Genomic DNA, 15,968 nt, shown 5'->3' on the forward strand with positions numbered 1-15,968 from the left:
TCCCAGCTCCTTTCTCTTCGAACCCAGATTGTCGTTTGTATACGTAAGAGTCCAATTACAGGGGCCGTGTAATTATCGAAACAAAAGCCACAACTCCACTAGATCGATCTCTATACCAGGATGGCCATGACTGCGAGGGTACAACCTCGGCGGCCAGGGGTGCCAAGTTGGGCTCTTGACAAATTCGCCCATGCAAGCTTGGGGCCCAGAGGTTCGTGCGTAGCGAGGGTGTCCACTCACAAGCCGTTGAACCTTTTCACTACTTCAATTTTCTGTGGCCCGGGTGTATGCCAGATCAGAGCGGCCCATTATGATTCGGTAACCTCCGCCGGTTGGCGACGCGGCAAGCGGTCCAGTGGGGATGGCAACAACGGAATGGTGCCGCCAAAACAACAGCACCGATCGAAGGTTGTCTCTCTGCGTCCCGATCGTGGCCGCTGATACTGTGTACAGGGAGCATTCCCATGTTCCAGATGGCCCCTCGGACTCTGCGGTGAGCAAGGCGTTCAGTCATCTGCATGCTTTGAGATTGCTTCAAACCCCAGGATTGTCGGGTGGTCGAATGAGCTTGGTCATCACTTATCCACGACCAACTTTCAGCTGACATAAGGCAATTGAAATCACGACGTCTGTGGGCCAGCGTCCCCCGTGTGATTGTCGAAAGTCAACAAAAAAACAAAAATAATCCATGACCTTTTCGTGACTGACGTCTGAGTGGACCAAGAGTAGTTTTTCACGTCAAACATTCAAGAGCCTGCAACTGTAAATTGCGACTACAGCGGCTTGCGGTCGGAGCGTTGGACCGTTGCAGCCCCTGCCGAGAAAGGGGCCTCGAGCCTGTCATTACTGGCTGCTGGTAAATGCTAAGAGGTAGTGGGTTGCGGGAACGACCAATCGCAATGTCCACACTGGGATTGGGATCGCAGCCGGATCTGAGGCGAGTTGATCCCAGGACAAAGGTGACCACAGACTAGAGGGCGGGCTGAGACGACTAGTGCGGACCTAGGAAGACTTCATCGTACTCTGGATACCTGAAGGGTCTGACACAGGACGCCACGAACCTTGAGCTGTCCCAAATAAGGTGTGGACATGTTCAGGATTGGGATCTCCTTGCCCTAGTGCTTGCCACTGGCCGCTTAGTCAAGACCCGGGAACCCCAGCTGCAACGACCGTTGGTCCAAACTTTGGTTCGGGCAGATCATCGACCCGCCGATTCCAGGGCATGTCAAGATCTGGTCGGAGTCGGGCTCGTCTGGTGGAGATCTGGACGAGTCGTCATCATCGAATAAAGATTCCGGCCCTCGAAGGCTGATAGATGGTGGTGTCAGTCTCGGTATAGGCCCGGGGCCCCCCGGATCGTTAACTATCAATGTCTGTGCCTCCCAATACAAGTCTTTGATTCCAATGACATGGAGGTGTCAACAGCCCATGGTGATAACTCGTGGAAGGAGGAAAACACCGAACAACCCGTATTCGTTCAGGAGATGGATTTTCAATGCTTTGGGAGGGTGTGAGAGGTTCCGTCGACGCGTGAAGTTTGTCAAGAGTGTTTTGCCGGGTGCGTAAAAGTACTATGCAAGCCGCGCACTGACCATTTCACCCTGTTACGGGCGCAAAACGGTGCCATTTGAGGTGTACCAGCGAGTGATGAACGAATGATGTCCCTGGTAAGCCGAGTTGGGCTCCGTAGGAGGGTGTGGATGGGCAGGTCGGGCAACGTCGTTCGGTGGAGGCCACGGCTCACACCCATCGCCAAGGCATCCGTTGTGGAGGTTGAGAACTGCCAAACCCTTGAGAATTTCAGGAGTCAGCTGGAGGAGGCGATCGGCGATGGATAGAGGTTAGACTTGGGACAAAGTCGAGGACCCAGACATCCCTGGACACACCTGCAGCACTAACAGGCGAATACGAGAAGCTTAAAAGCGACAAAGCGACAAGTTGGACCGAGACCGACAGTTGACATCTGAAGTGGCCCTTGATGGATCGTTGGGAGGATCTCTCTATGTTGCCCAGACTCGGAGAGGATGCTGGTGCGGTACCTTGAAACCATAGTAAATTTGACGGCACTGTAAGTACCGCTTCTTGTGGCCACGCACCTTCAGTCATTAGATTACAAGGGATGTAGTAGAATGATGCGCAGTTCTTAGTTCTTTCTGTGTGTGCGGTTCGAGGAAGGCGGGGCAGAGGGCGCAGGCAGCATCTGCGACCAGGTAGTAGTATAGGTAGTACGTTCTAGAGTATCACCTCGCAAATCTGATTCTGATTCTTTTGGCCCTTCATCAACTGAAGCTGTACTACGTACTACCTTGTACTTGATTGCTCTACGAGATCCCATATCTCACATCTTGCATTCACTGCTGTCGGACAAGGTCGCTTACGACTGAAGGCATGGCTGTTTTTGCACAGGCATCACTTTTGCACGCAGTACCACTTCCATCCACGCGCGGCTGTCTCGCCCTCCTCTTCGGGCCCCTTCCCATATCAGGCCATATCCGCAGCCAAGGCGGTCACTCAATATTCCAGGGGGCATGCCCTGCCTTGGCGCTGTCCGACTCTGTGGAAGACCGAAAGAGTCGAAGTCCGTTTGCCTGTCGACGTCCTGTTTTGGTATCAGCTTGTGAGCTTGATCCATCATGCAGCGGGGAAGCCCTAGCATCCGTCTGACAGTTATCTAGGCGACTCGGTCACTGCTGCCGCAGATGACAGACACCATCCGAAGGGTACAGATCGTACGACCAGGTCGAGTCGGTTAGAGGATAACATACTACGTACCATGAATGGCGCCGCCTCTGTCACCGCCTGGTTTTATCCTCTATGACACTTGCAGTATTCCGGTCAGTACGTCTTCTGTGCTTCAGGGTTATACACGAGTAAGCATACAAAGGGTCCTCAATTATTAATGCATACGACCATGATCGGTGGGAACCCCCAAGCCAGCAGTGACGGGGCTCGACCGACAGAACCTTGTCTCAGCTCCGAGCAAATCCCGGTTTCTCAGATCAAAAATTGGTCTTTGACCGAGTCGAATCAACACCTACTGCGATTCGACGAGCCTGTATTTCCGGCCTCGATCGATCTGTCGGTTGTCCTTGCCTAGCCTAGCAGCTTTGACACGGTCCGAACAGTTTGACCCTTGAGCCAGATTAATGCTAGGCAAGAAAATGGTCGCTCCACCACAGCTTTGCGGGTTTAAGTGGACCGGGGCGTGCCCCAGCAGGACCTCGAAGTTGTCAACAGCGTTGCCTCATGTTGCTTTCCGGATCTGCAGCCCCAGTTGGGTCCATCGGGAAAATCTGGATCCTATTGGACGGTCCGTTCAAAAAGGGCGAGTTGCCCCCCAGTTTTAGCCGGTCAATTGTTTTTGGGAAAAGGAGGCTCAAAATCGAGGCAGCCCTAGATCCACCATCAAGAGTGAAACCAATTTACTAATAATGGCTGACAACGACGCGGCGCAAGAACCGTTTCCTTTCTTCATAAAGCGAGGTAATATTGCCGACGAGACCGACTTTACCTAGCCGACACTGACAAACCCTCTCTTAATCCCTCGATTACGCTCCTCCTGTGGACCGTCCTGCCATGTTGACTCATCGACATAATCGCTTTCGCCTAGCTCCTGCACCCTCCGACCCAGAACGCGGAGCCCTGCCAGGTTGAAACCAAGATCGTGCTTCTGCTGCTCGAGAACGTGCCGGAACTTGTCCCGGAGGTCTTCCAACATGACTCTCATGGTTCGGCTGCTGACAATTTGTTTCTGATGGACTTTGAGCATGAAGAACAGGATTCGACATGTGAGAGGGATGTTTCGTCCTTCGGCCGCCCAAAGGGCAAGAAACGTGAACAGCGCTGGCAGTTGTGAAAAGGACAAGACGAGCAGGGCATCCTGAAGTGACGCGGAAGGGACCTTCTGAAAGACGCCCAACACGTAGACAGAGGCAGACACATTGTTGTTGGCGAGGAACACCGCGTCTCGTTGTGGCATGGCGACCTTCGGGTTGGTACGCTTCGCCTGCTCATACTGTCGCATCAAGCCGAGATCTTCCAAGCCAACCTCGAGTGCTTCTGCAATCTTCTCTCCAGCCATGAGAGTCTGTGCAGTCTGCTTCCCCGCGGCCGCGACCTCCACCCCCTCTGCATCTCCATTGACCTGTGTATCGTCCTGTTCAAGCGATGTCAGGAGTGTGTTCTCGTATAGCTCCTCGAGCTCCTTTTCTCGCTCTTCTTCCAAGAAAATTTGCTCGTCTGTCTGCTCCCACAACCTGATGCTCTTGTCGTGGCTTGCACTGACAAGGAAGTCCCCGGAATGCGCAATTGCTAGAGCCCAGATTTCCCCGTGGTGACCGTCCAATTTTTGGATCTGCTCAAACTTGTCGGCGTCAAAGTATTTGATGACCCGGTCTTTGGACGCCGAAAAGAAGTGGTGGCCGTTTCCCTCGTTGTTGTTGGGCACGAAAAGTACAGACAAGATACTGTCTTGATGAGCAAAGAACGCCTTGTGACAGTCACCAAAATCCAATCCCCATACGCGAACGTTCTTGTCAGCGCTGGACGTGACAATCAGCTTACTATCGTAGCTGATGTCCATGCTGAGTACCGGCAGTTTGTGTCCATAAAGCGTCAGGAACAATTTGAGGGTGTCCACGAAAAACACCTTCACCGTGTTATCCAAGGTGCTGACGGCTAGGAGTCTCTCGTCGGGCGAGAACCGGAGGCTCAAAATGTCATCGGCCACCTTCAATGTGCGTGAGTGAACGAGCACCAGCTTCGCGTTCTTGCGGTTCGTCCCGAGGACTTCTTCCTGGACCACTTTGAACTGCCAGAATTTGGCCGATTTGTCGGCTGATCCTGTGACCAGCGACTTGCCGTCTGGACTGACCTGGAGCGCCCAGATATCTCGCTCGTGGGCGTTGATGGTGTCAAGCAGGGTCGAAGCTGCAATGTCGAACACTTCGAGTGTGCCCTCCCGAGTCCCAACGACGACAATTTTGTCGCCAGGTAGAAATGCCATGCAAAGGGCGTATCCACAGTCGAGTGTCCGCAAACAGCTTTGTGTCCTGGTATTCCAGATCTTCAAGCTGCCGTGGGAGGCAGTTGCGAGCATCCTGTCGTCAGAACTCAGCGCAACACACCGGATATCTGTACGATGCCCGGGCATATCAACCGACAAAGTCCGACTATATTCGGGGGCTTCAGCGGTCTTCTTGTCTGATGCTGTGACGTCGAACAGTTCTAACTGGTTATTCGATGTAGCCACCAGGATGTGGATGGACTTCCCGCTCCGCTCGCCGGCCCAGGCTACTGACCTGACCTTCCCTCCCGTCCGAATGATCACATATGGCACAAATATGTCCGCCGCGGTAGCGGCAGATATGTCGTTGGGGTTGTCAATGTCATGGGCAACATCCACGCCGGAATCGACATCTCCGCCATTTTCTCCCTTCTCCTTCCTCCTTTTGCGTTTCCGGGTCAGTGCTCTCCGTACCTCGTTCTCTGAGCGGATTCGTAGTAATTCGATTGATTTATCGGATCCATGCACCGCGATCAAATCTCGTTTTGGGTGGAAGTGAACAGCCAGCGGCCGGTCTCGCCCTTGTCGGTATAGTGCACCACGCTCATGGAGGATGTTCTGTTGTCCCTGACCGCTCAACCCCAGCTTTTCTTTCATCACGGAATCGTCGATTGACCAAACTTTGAGCTCTCCGTCGTTGCCAGCAGTAATACAACCGGTGCCGTCTCTCGTCAAACCCAATGCCCAACACTCCCCGTTCGTCTGGGTAACATGGGTTTCTAAGCAATGCTGAGTGGAGAGGTCCCACACTTTGATCAGCGCATCTTTGCTGGTTGAGAGGAGGAACTGGTCCGAATCCCTGTTCTCACTCTGCTCGTCTTGAGTCTCGCCCGACAACGCCGCATTGTCATCCACTGTAAGGAAATTAAGTGAGGTGATTTGGTCTTTGTGTCCCCGTAAACGGTACAGCCCGACCTCAGCAACCAGGTCCCAAAGAATGATGTCTGTGTCTCTCGAGCCGCTCGCAAGACGCACTCCAGACCTGTCGAACTTGAGCTGAGTGACCGCTGTCTTGTGGCCATTGAATGTGATTATCACCGTCGCCGTTCTGGAATCCCATATGCGTATTTTGCCATCTTCGTAACCGACTGCGAAAACGTCCGGGTCCACGTCGCTTCTGCAAATCACGGTGACCAGGGCATGGTTGTCCTCGACGTTCCACACTCCAACTCGTTCCGATGTTTTCAGATCCCACACCAACACCTCCTCGTTTGCGCCGACATATGCTCGTCCTGCTCCGCCTCTGCTCGTCGACCCGTCATGGCCGGCAGCTGGATCCCAGACGACGTTGGCGGCGGCAGTACAGATTTGGCCGAAGGTCTTGCTATGCTGGAATTTTCTACGCCAGTCAGTACAGAGGGCAATGAGAAGTAAGGCACGACGGGCAGATACTCACAGATATGACTTGACCATTGCGCAGATGTTCCTGTCGCGAAGGTCGAGGATTGCATTCCGGCGCAACTTTTTTGGACAAAAAGATTCAAGCAAACGTGACAAACTTGAACTCCCCAACGCAGCCCAAACTTGAAGGACTCCACCTACGGCTTGGCATATTTGTCGTGTTGAGCTGAGGCTGACGTTTCAATGCCAGCACTGGCACTTGCTGCTACCACTACTAGTACTACTATGCTGTATCCGCCTGCAGGCTACAACCGCAAGGGACATATCAAGGTGGAAGTAATAAGACCAGGATACCTACGAGCTCTTGACACAACTTGATCTGCTCCGTTCTCACCGCGGATAGACAATAAGAAAGGAAACCCACCTGCTTGCTGCCCGCTAGAGCAGCCTCTCCTCCCCCCTCAAGATGCTTCTCCTCGACTACCAGAATGTCCTGATCCAGTCCATCCTCACAGATCGGTTCTCGGGCGCGCCTCCGCAGTCGATTGACCAGGTTGTGTCGGACTTTGACGGAGTGACGTTCCACATCTCGACCCCGACGACGAAAACGCAGATTCTCATTTCGCTGTCGATCAAATGTTTCCGCGAACTCGTGCAATATGGCGCGGAAGCCGTGCTGCAAAGAGAATACGGAGCGTACATTACCGCGACGGAGGCCGGCTACGACTTTAGTATTCTGGTAGACCTGGAGAGTCTGCCGCCGACGCCGGAAGAGCGGGAAGAGCTGGTGCGGAGAATCAGTCTGTTGAAGCGCAATGTCATGGCGGCGCCGTTCGAGAAGGCCTACGACGATTTCTCGCACCTGTCCGAAGAGGCGGCCAAATATACGTCCGAGTCCGCACCGCAGGGCGTCCGAGATGGGGGCGAGGTCATGGCAATCCATTACCGCGAGGAAGAGGCCATTTACATCAAGGCGAGCTCGGATCGCGTCACGGTCATCTTCTCCACCGTGTTCATCGACGCTGTGGATCGGATTTTCGCAAAGGTCTTCATGCAGGAGTTTGTCGATGCGAGGAGACGCGCCATCCAGAACGCCCCGCAGGTGCTGTTCAGAAGCGATCCGCCTTTGGAAATTCAAGGGCTGAAGGGAGTCGGGAAGACCGGGGAAAAGGGCGAGAGTGGCTTCATCACGTTTGGTAAGAGACCAGACCATTGTGTAATGACCGGTGTGCTAGATCCAAGGGCTAATGTGCAGCAGTTCTGTTTCCGCGGCATCTGACTCGGCAACGACGGGACGAAGTCATCTCCCAGATCCAAACGTTCCGCGATTACTTCCACTATCATATCAAGGCATCCAAGGCCTACATCCACTCCAGGATGCGGCGTAGGACAGCAGACTTCTTGCAAGGTTTGTGGTGTCTCCCGTTCTGTATCATCATATCCAAACTAATCCCCTTTCAGTACTAAACCGTGCAAGACCCGAGACGGAAGAGCGGGAAAGGAAAACAGCCAGTGGCAGAACGTTCCGAGTTCAAGCGTGAACCGCATAAGAGTGGACGAACGTCCGTGATGTTATTGATCCATAAGAAACTGGTCGGCCGCATTTGGCACAGGAATGGCTAGAAGCGCTAGAGTTTGCCACGGAAAAGCCACTGTATTCCCTGCCGTGGTCAATGCCAGAATTGTCCGTTTATAGTTTACAGTTGCCGTGACCCTTCCATTATATGGTTGTTTGGAGGCGATTGACAAGCCTCGCCATTGTTTCTCACTACTTAGACCGTCGTCATGACACTGGCATTTGCATACCAGCTCAACATGGGATTTTCTCCGTTCTGCACTTGGGTTTCCTCGACGAAGGCCCAGCTTTCGAGGAAGTCTTTATGTGACGAAACTCTGGTCAGCTTGCCGGTGATGGCACGATAGATGTCCTCCATCATGGCGAAATCGGTGGGGAAGAAGATGTCAAAATATCCCTGATGCACAAAAGGAGTCGTGACCTGCACGTTGCGCCGCTGGTACCGGGTCTGCACGACCGGCGCGTTCAGTCCTGGCACTGCGTCGGGCAGATAATTGAAGTCCGACAGGACGAGACGGTGGGCGGGGAAGAACTTGTGCAGGACATCGAAAAACTCCAACAGTCGGGTCGGGATATATTCGGGCTGAGTCAGGTTCGGGGCGAACGGTAACGAGTGGCGCAGCTGTCGAAGGATTTTCGGCTGCGACACGGGCGTGACGAAGGGCGATCGCGCAGCGACCTCTCGAAGGCGTAGGTATCGTTGAGCAACGGGGTCGAGGTTCCGGTCGTAGAACTCGAAGAACTCGCCGTCCTCGTCGATCAGAACACTACCCTGCAGCGGCTCCTCGGTTTCGGGATTGTAGCGGATACAGTCGTGGGGAAAGTTGTCAATGACTTCCAGCGCGAGGAAGAAGCATGGCGAGTGTACGTATTCCCGCCAGTCGAACACGGAGCGGTTGATGATTTGCACATGATCAACGTGCTCTGTGGCATAAGGCGACCTCTGTAGGCTGGTCATCTGCAGGTCGGCCAGAGCGGTGGAGATCTCGATGATCTTGAATTGTGTCCGCGCGTACACCTCGGGCTCCCACTCATAGATATAGTCGAGGATGTTTCGCATCAGCGTCCCATTGCCCGCGCCCATCTCGTAGATGATCAGATCGTGATATGGAAACAACGTCATCTTGTAGTTGGTCACCAAGTACCGCGCGATCGCTTCTCCGTAGTAAGGTCGGAACAGTTCGGTGGGCGTGTGCCAAAGCTGTCTGGTTTCGTCGGGCTCGACTTCGTCCAGGGCATCTTCGAACTCGACGTAGCTTAGGTCCACCATGCGATTGAACTCTTGCCCGTCCTTGATGGAGGGGAAATCGAAGGGTTTACCGGCATTGAAGATGGTCGCGTGCTTCGAGAAGTAGCCGTAATTGGGATTGTAGAGACTATCTGCACAAGAAGTCAGTCTGTTGGCCTCTGTAGACAGCGGGACCGCCCATACCTTCAATGAAGTCTCGTGTCAGCATTTTGACCCTCCGCGGCCGTTGTGTTCGATGTCGAAGGTCGCTTGCAGTGACACGGGGATATTCTTGGAGTTGCCGTGTCATGTCCTTGGGGAATGCATCGATTCTTTGCTGCCAGGGGCTGCCACCATCCTGGTCATCTTCCTTTCGTCGGAGAGCATACGTCCTGCGCTGGTTGAACTGTCGCGCAGCAGGGTACCGAGGTGCATTTGCCAGGCGAAGACACCGTCGAGACGGTCTTGCAAAGAGCTGTTGGAATATTCGCGTTACGACAGGCGAGTCCATTGCGAACACGGAAATCCTTGCACCTCTTCACCCTGAGAGAGGAGCTTGCGGATCAGGGGAGACTCCCAGACTTCACAGCCTGCGATTGGAATCGGATGCGGAGAAGTTCAGTCGTTGATGTTCATTATTCAAGTTTGGCTGTGAAACTCGACGTGAAGCCGATGATTAGCCGAATACGGTTGTTACAGCGGAGCATCGTCATGCGAACCGCAAACTATGCTAACAACATCATTCATTTGTACATCGATCAATATACGACATAACTACCAATATAAGGTACTTTCTCAGCCCATTGCTGCTTGTCTGGGTCTGTTGACGCATCTTGCAGGCGGCCTTGGGGTGAGAGTGAAGCACTGGTGGACAAGTCGTCGGGGAGAGAATCGAGCTTCAAGTTCCTGAAGACCGTGGAAAGTATACGGCGATTTCTTACTTTTCTGGATTGAGTATGCCATGGACACATCGTGATGTCCTTGTAGGCTTCGCCTCGGGCCTGATCGTGGCGGCGGTGGTTGACCATCTCCGTCGACGGTACACGCTGGGCTGGTTGGCGTCCAAGTCGAACGAACAGACGAAGCCGGCCTCAACTCTGCATGGCCAAGCACTCCGGCCTTCTGGAGTCGGCATCGAATCCACGATCGGCAACACTCCATTAATTGAGATTCGATCCCTGTCCGCGGCCACGGGATGCACGATCCTGGCGAAATGCGAGTTTCTGAATGGCGCGGGCAACAGCCCCAAAGACCGTGTGGCGCTGAGCATGATCGAGCACGGTGAAGCTGCCGGTCTCTTGGAGCCTCATTCAGGAGATACCATCTATGAAGGTACGGTCGGGTCGACAGGCATATCCTTGGCCACGCTGTGCCGGGCACGGGGCTATCTCGCGCACATCTGCATGCCTAGCGACCAGAGCTTCGAGAAATCCAATCTTCTCCTCAAACTGGGCGCGGTGGTGGAGAGAGTGACGCCCGCTCCTATCGTCGATCAAGCCCATTTTGTCAACCGCGCCAGGAACCTAGCTCGCGAGCATACGGCCGACCCAGCCAAAAGGGGGAGAGGCTACTTCGCTAACCAGTTCGAGACCGAGGCCAACTGGCGGGCTCATTACGACGGGACCGGACCGGAGATATATGCTCAGGCGGAAGGGCGAGTGGATGCCTTTGTCACGGGCGCTGGGACCGGCGGCACGCTGTCAGGCGTCGCAATGACTTTGAAAGAGTGTCTACCGCAAGTAAAGGTGGTGCTGGCCGATCCGCAGGGCAGTGGGCTCTACAACAAAATCAAGCACGGTGTCATGTTTCATAGTCTGGAGAAGGAAGGCACTCGGCGTAGAGATCAGGTCGATACAATTGTCGAAGGCATCGGCCTGACCCGTTCAACCGTCAATTTCGAGCAAGGCAGAGAGCTGATTGATGACGCCGTCAAGGTCACAGACGCGCAGGCCAAGAACATGGCGAGATGGTTGGTGGAAAGAGATGGTATTTTCATTGGCAGCAGTAGTGCCGTCAATTGTGAGCATATCAGCCTTGGACATGTTATACATCACTGACATCCCACAGGCACTGCTGCTTTACAAACAGCTCTGAAACTTGGCCCTGGCCATCGCGTGGTGACTATTCTCTGCGATTCCGGGGCTCGACACCTCTCCAAGTTCTGGGCTCAGATCGGAGACATCGGAGGAGAAGCCCGCACGACAATTGAGGATATTCTGGAAGGAAGATCTCTCAACTAGACCATCAGCTTATGGGCGTCCATCGCTTCAGTCAATCACCAGATCGGTCACTGGGGGCAACACCGGCTGTTCTCTTGCGTGAAGTCCGTGGACCCCTGGGACTTTGGGAATGCTCTGTTGCTTCGCCACCAGAATTCTGTAATGCCGCCAGCCAAATATCTGCCAGTTTGTCAACAACGTCGGTGACACTGCAGTTTTGAAACGATCGAGCGAAAGTCGCAACATCCGCCTTGGGATTTCGGCACAATTGATCCAGGGTTTCCAACTCAGCCTCGGTCCATTCTCGGGCATCCTCTTTACCTTTTTTGCTTCGGCGTTTCCGATATCTCACGTACGCTTCCTTCAGCTCCGTTCCGTTCTTTTTCGTGCGGAGGGCTCCAGATTTGGCGATTTCGTCGAAAGATTCACCGGCTCCTTCATGCATCTCAACCAACCTCTTGAGGTTCTCCACACCCAATCTAGGTCCCCGGGGCGTCTTTGGCGCGGTTACCCAGTAGTCCCGAAGGTACACCATATCATGAACGCCATCGGGAGGGGTCCCACTGTGCTCGGCCGCAAGCACCAACGCCTCCCAGTGCTTGAAGACGGAGAACCGAGTCTTCCATTGACGCTCGCAATAAAAACAAATGCCCTGCCTCATTTTCGCCACTTGCTCGTCGTTTCCCCTTCCATTGCTTCTGTTGGACTTCCAAATCACTACCTCCTCTTCATCCACTTCCACCTTCAATTCATCGCCCTCCTGCACTTGTTCTGATCGATCACCCGATGGCTCTTCTTGCAGAGGGTCCACTGACTCCTCCCGTATTCGCTTATGTTGTTGCCACCGACTTGTCATCTGTGGTGAAAGCTGCCTCGCATTGGAGCCCCAGACAGACACGCCAAACCCCGATGAGAGTGGTTCTCCGTGGTCAGGGGTTTGATATTTCATATTGGAGGGTGTTTTCGACCCTGAAGCCGACCTGGTGGGCTTCGAAGGCTTCGGGGTGACGAGATCAGGCGGTAATCGCCAGGCCGGTTCCACCTGGGCTTCGATCGCCGTGTTCCTCGCTTTCCGCAACATCTCCAGCACCTCCTTCCCAATCTGCGGTCCGTACTTTTGCAGAATCGCACTTTCTTCCGGCTCGTCGCGAACAGGTGATGTTCTCGAGGAATGGCGGACCGGGTCGTCACGGGCTAGTGCGGGGGATGCTACTTCGAAGAGAGAATCGGGGCTCGACGACCGCTGTTGATCACAGACCTCGAAAAGTGAGTCCTTGTCGGAGTCGTACGCATCTGCCTTCGCACCGGGGAAATGCTCCTGGACAGCGTCCTTTGTGTGCGGAGGCTTATGTAGATCTGGAGGCGTAAAGTATGGGCTTTGTGATCGTTCCGGAGTAGTAAAGGATTCATCTTGACCGTCTTCGGAGGAGGTTTCGTCGTCAGACATGGCTGTGTCCTCGGCGATCCCTTCGATGCTCGTGATCAAATCGTCGGCTTCCTCAGTCGAAGCCTGATCTTCACCATCGGATTCCATGGCAATTGCTTTCAGGAATGACTTCCCGTCCAATTCCTCGTCATGAATCTCTCCAACGTCTGCTTCGTCCTCCATCCCTTCCAAGTGTCCATTATTGACCACGACCTTTCCCTTTACAATGTCAATCTCGTCACCGACACCGGTGAAATCATGAGAATATTTTTCGAATATAGACTCGAATCGTGATTTTAGAAGATGGTCATTCCTGTAGCGTAGCGCACCGAGGTCTTCGTCGAGTTTGGCGTCTGTGGATTGATCTGCGAAGATGGAAAGGCGGGGTCTTTTCGGAAAAGGCTCTTCCATTTTGCGCCTTGTCGACGGTCAGACCTGGTAACGGGTAGGTGGTAAGAGACGAGGTAGTCCTGTGTATGTGCAACGTTGTAACAGCGAGGATTGCTGTAGTTTGCAAGCTGTAAGCGTCGAGTCCAATTTACAGGAGCGAGCCAGAATAAATGATCTTGGAGTCGCGACGCGGAGCCGCGGCCGAGCGCGTCGGAGGCAGAGGCCGCCTGCGTCATTCAACTTCATAGACAACTTCGATTCAACGACGCTCTCTCTTCACAAACATAGATCAGCACAAGGTAGTAGTCCACAGACACAGACGGACAATTGATATAGACACTGCAGCGCCAGTCTGTCATGCGCTCGGTATGTATTGTCAGAAGTGCCGGCAACCTCTTCGGATAGACGCCTCAGTCCAGGAGCTCAACCCGGCGTCTTTCGACCTGCTCGTTGGTAGGGCTTCCCTGTGTGTGTGTGTGTTTTCCGGGCAATCACTAACTGTACCAGCGTCTACGGCCAAATCCCAAGAAAACAACACCAATGTATCACGTCTCACCTTCCCAAGAGAACGGAAAGACCTATATGATCGTGTTTCCGGCTCGATACATCCTCCCATCTACAAACGGAACATCCCTGCCCCCCAGGATGGTGCCCAGTCAGTGGACCATGGACCCAGCAATGGACACCCTGACATGTCCTTCGTTGAGATAACACAGTCTCAGGTGGCCTTGCAAGAGAGAGATCAAGCCGACCGAACGAGGCGCAAGACAGATGGAAAGAAGGACGACGATAACTCGGACGAGGGTGAGAAAGCGAACCTATTGTCCACACGGGTGGCTAAGACAGAGACGCTGTTCTCGGTTTTGTCCTCATATTCAGACATCGATCATCCGATATGCCAGGAATGCACCTCCATACTCCTGACCTCCTACAACGCCCGGCTGTCTGGTTCGCTGAAGGAGAGAGACGCTTATGCTTCATTCCTCAAGTCTGTACAGCAGACCGTCTCGTCTATATCGAGCGGAAACGACACCAAAGCACGCAAAGAGGTCCAAGACGTACAGAAGCAGGGAGAGTCTACTTACAATCAGCTCACTCGGGCTGAAGGCGAATCTCGTCAGGTCGAAGGGGAGATTGCAAGCCTGGAGGAGGAGACGCACCAGGCTGACTTGGACGAACAAGCGTATTGGCAGTCGCGGAACGCCTTTGATGACGATCTGTACCAGATTACAGTTCGTCTCATGTCCTTGAAGGAGAAATATGCCCATGATCGTCAACAGCTTGAGCGGCTTCAACGAACCAATGTCTACAATGACACATTCTGCATAGGCCATGATGGGTATTTTGGCACCATCAACGGTCTGCGACTCGGCCGTCTGCCGAATCAGAATGTCGACTGGGCCGAGATCAATGCAGCATGGGGCCAGACATTATTGCTCCTCGCTATTGTCGCAGAGCGGCTGAAGTATTCGTTCCAAGGCTACCGCCTACGACCGCAAGGGAGCACATCTCGCATTGAGAAGCTGGAGTATCCCCAACAAGCGCCTGGTGCAACGCGGCAAAACGGCGCAGATCGTGGACTACGTTCAGCCTCTGCGAACCCGGAGCCAAAGGTCACTCGACTGGACTTGTTCAGCAGTGGTGACATGGCAATTGGTCGGCTCTTGAATCATCGACGGTTCGACGCAGGAATGGTGGCATTTTTGGAGTGCTTAAATCAGTTGGGCAAATATGTTGAGCGCACATCCAGCATTGAAGCCAACACACATAATCACCACGGTAGGAACGCAAATATGCGTAGTCCGCTTCCGAAAAGGGTGTTACCATATCCAATACAGGGCGACAAGATCGGGGACGTCTCCATCAAACTTGGGGTCGGATTCCATCAGGATGAGAATTTTACGAAGGCTTGCAAGCATGCTTTGACGAACTGCAAGTTCCTCCTGGCTCATGTTAGCAATCTTGAGGTCCAGAAAACTCCATGACCGAGGCTGGCTGCTGAATTCATACCACTTGGATCCCTGATACAGTCGTGCAGCTGACAGCTGCTTGTACGTCACGCTGGATCGCTCCGGATCTTTGAGGCCGACGTCATATACTGAAAGTCCCGGACGTTGCGTCTCCATCGTTACCTTTGGGAGCCATTCCTCTAAACAGACAGAACGTGACGTGGCGGAACGCTATGCCTGAGGTCGAAGCTTGTCGCATCGTTAGAAGAGTGGTTCATATGATCAACTGACGAACCTTACTTGCGCAATCAATCATCAGAAAGTCAACCGGGTTTGAGGCACCGTGTCTGAGGAGATGAGCCTGTAGCCCTTTGTCATAGATGGAGAGGAGCCTTGGCTGTCCACTATCGTGCTGATGACTGTCAAGATGGTAGACTATCGAGGCTCTCATATGTCGACTGGAAGCAGATTCCAACAGGAAGGTCGAGCCAAGGTGGGCCATGGGGTCTATGCCCAACCCTTCAGCAAGGGGATGTTCACAGAGAGTATCCATACCTACTCACCACGCACCCACGGGCTGGGAAAGAACAGCCTCGATCGTGAGCAGATAGCAAAATAAGACAAGAATAGAATCAGACTGTCGTGCAAGTTGTGCCCGGCAATGTACGACAGTATAGGAATGCGATATTTTGTCTCCTATGTCGTTCACAGTTGGCTTGAGCTGCTTAGCTAATCAAAAATCACTTTACGCGCTTCGCGTGTTTGTATTTGAGG

General features: G+C 53.5%; 6 protein-coding genes across 6 annotated transcripts; 3 read left to right on the forward strand and 3 right to left on the reverse strand.

Moving 5' to 3' along the window:
• Positions 1-3,511: 3,511 nt before the first annotated feature.
• A1O1_04096 (uncharacterized protein) lies at positions 3,512-6,478 on the reverse strand (the record flags this gene model as incomplete). The annotated part of the gene is made up of 2 exons (XM_007724993.1): positions 3,512-6,404; positions 6,462-6,478. 2 exons carry the CDS (start codon positions 6,476-6,478, stop codon positions 3,512-3,514), a joined length of 2,910 nt encoding a protein of 969 aa, XP_007723183.1.
• A 394-nt stretch (positions 6,479-6,872) lies between these two features.
• Positions 6,873-7,947, forward strand: A1O1_04097 (actin like protein 2/3 complex, subunit 2; the record flags this gene model as incomplete). The annotated part of the gene is made up of 3 exons (XM_007724994.1): positions 6,873-7,602; positions 7,662-7,814; positions 7,868-7,947. 3 exons carry the CDS (start codon positions 6,873-6,875, stop codon positions 7,945-7,947), a joined length of 963 nt encoding a protein of 320 aa, XP_007723184.1.
• Positions 7,948-8,178: 231 nt separating this feature from the next.
• A1O1_04098 (uncharacterized protein) lies at positions 8,179-9,721 on the reverse strand (the record flags this gene model as incomplete). Its single annotated transcript, XM_007724995.1, has 2 exons — positions 8,179-9,362; positions 9,415-9,721. 2 exons carry the CDS (start codon positions 9,719-9,721, stop codon positions 8,179-8,181), a joined length of 1,491 nt encoding a protein of 496 aa, XP_007723185.1.
• A 445-nt stretch (positions 9,722-10,166) lies between these two features.
• A1O1_04099 (cysteine synthase A) lies at positions 10,167-11,450 on the forward strand (the record flags this gene model as incomplete). Its single annotated transcript, XM_007724996.1, has 2 exons — positions 10,167-11,229; positions 11,278-11,450. The coding sequence occupies 2 exons, from the start codon at positions 10,167-10,169 to the stop codon at positions 11,448-11,450; spliced, it is 1,236 nt and encodes a 411-aa protein (XP_007723186.1).
• A 31-nt stretch (positions 11,451-11,481) lies between these two features.
• On the reverse strand, positions 11,482-13,266 carry A1O1_04100 (uncharacterized protein; the record flags this gene model as incomplete). The annotated part of the gene is made up of 1 exon (XM_007724997.1): positions 11,482-13,266. The coding sequence occupies one exon, from the start codon at positions 13,264-13,266 to the stop codon at positions 11,482-11,484; it is 1,785 nt and encodes a 594-aa protein (XP_007723187.1).
• A 347-nt stretch (positions 13,267-13,613) lies between these two features.
• A1O1_04101 (uncharacterized protein) lies at positions 13,614-15,230 on the forward strand (the record flags this gene model as incomplete). Its single annotated transcript, XM_007724998.1, has 2 exons — positions 13,614-13,698; positions 13,753-15,230. 2 exons carry the CDS (start codon positions 13,614-13,616, stop codon positions 15,228-15,230), a joined length of 1,563 nt encoding a protein of 520 aa, XP_007723188.1.
• Positions 15,231-15,968: the final 738 nt, after the last annotated feature.

The sequence above is a fragment of the Capronia coronata genome, assembly GCF_000585585.1.
Source record: "Capronia coronata CBS 617.96 chromosome Unknown acBCG-supercont1.3, whole genome shotgun sequence".
NCBI classification, from domain to species: domain Eukaryota; kingdom Fungi; phylum Ascomycota; class Eurotiomycetes; order Chaetothyriales; family Herpotrichiellaceae; genus Capronia; species Capronia coronata.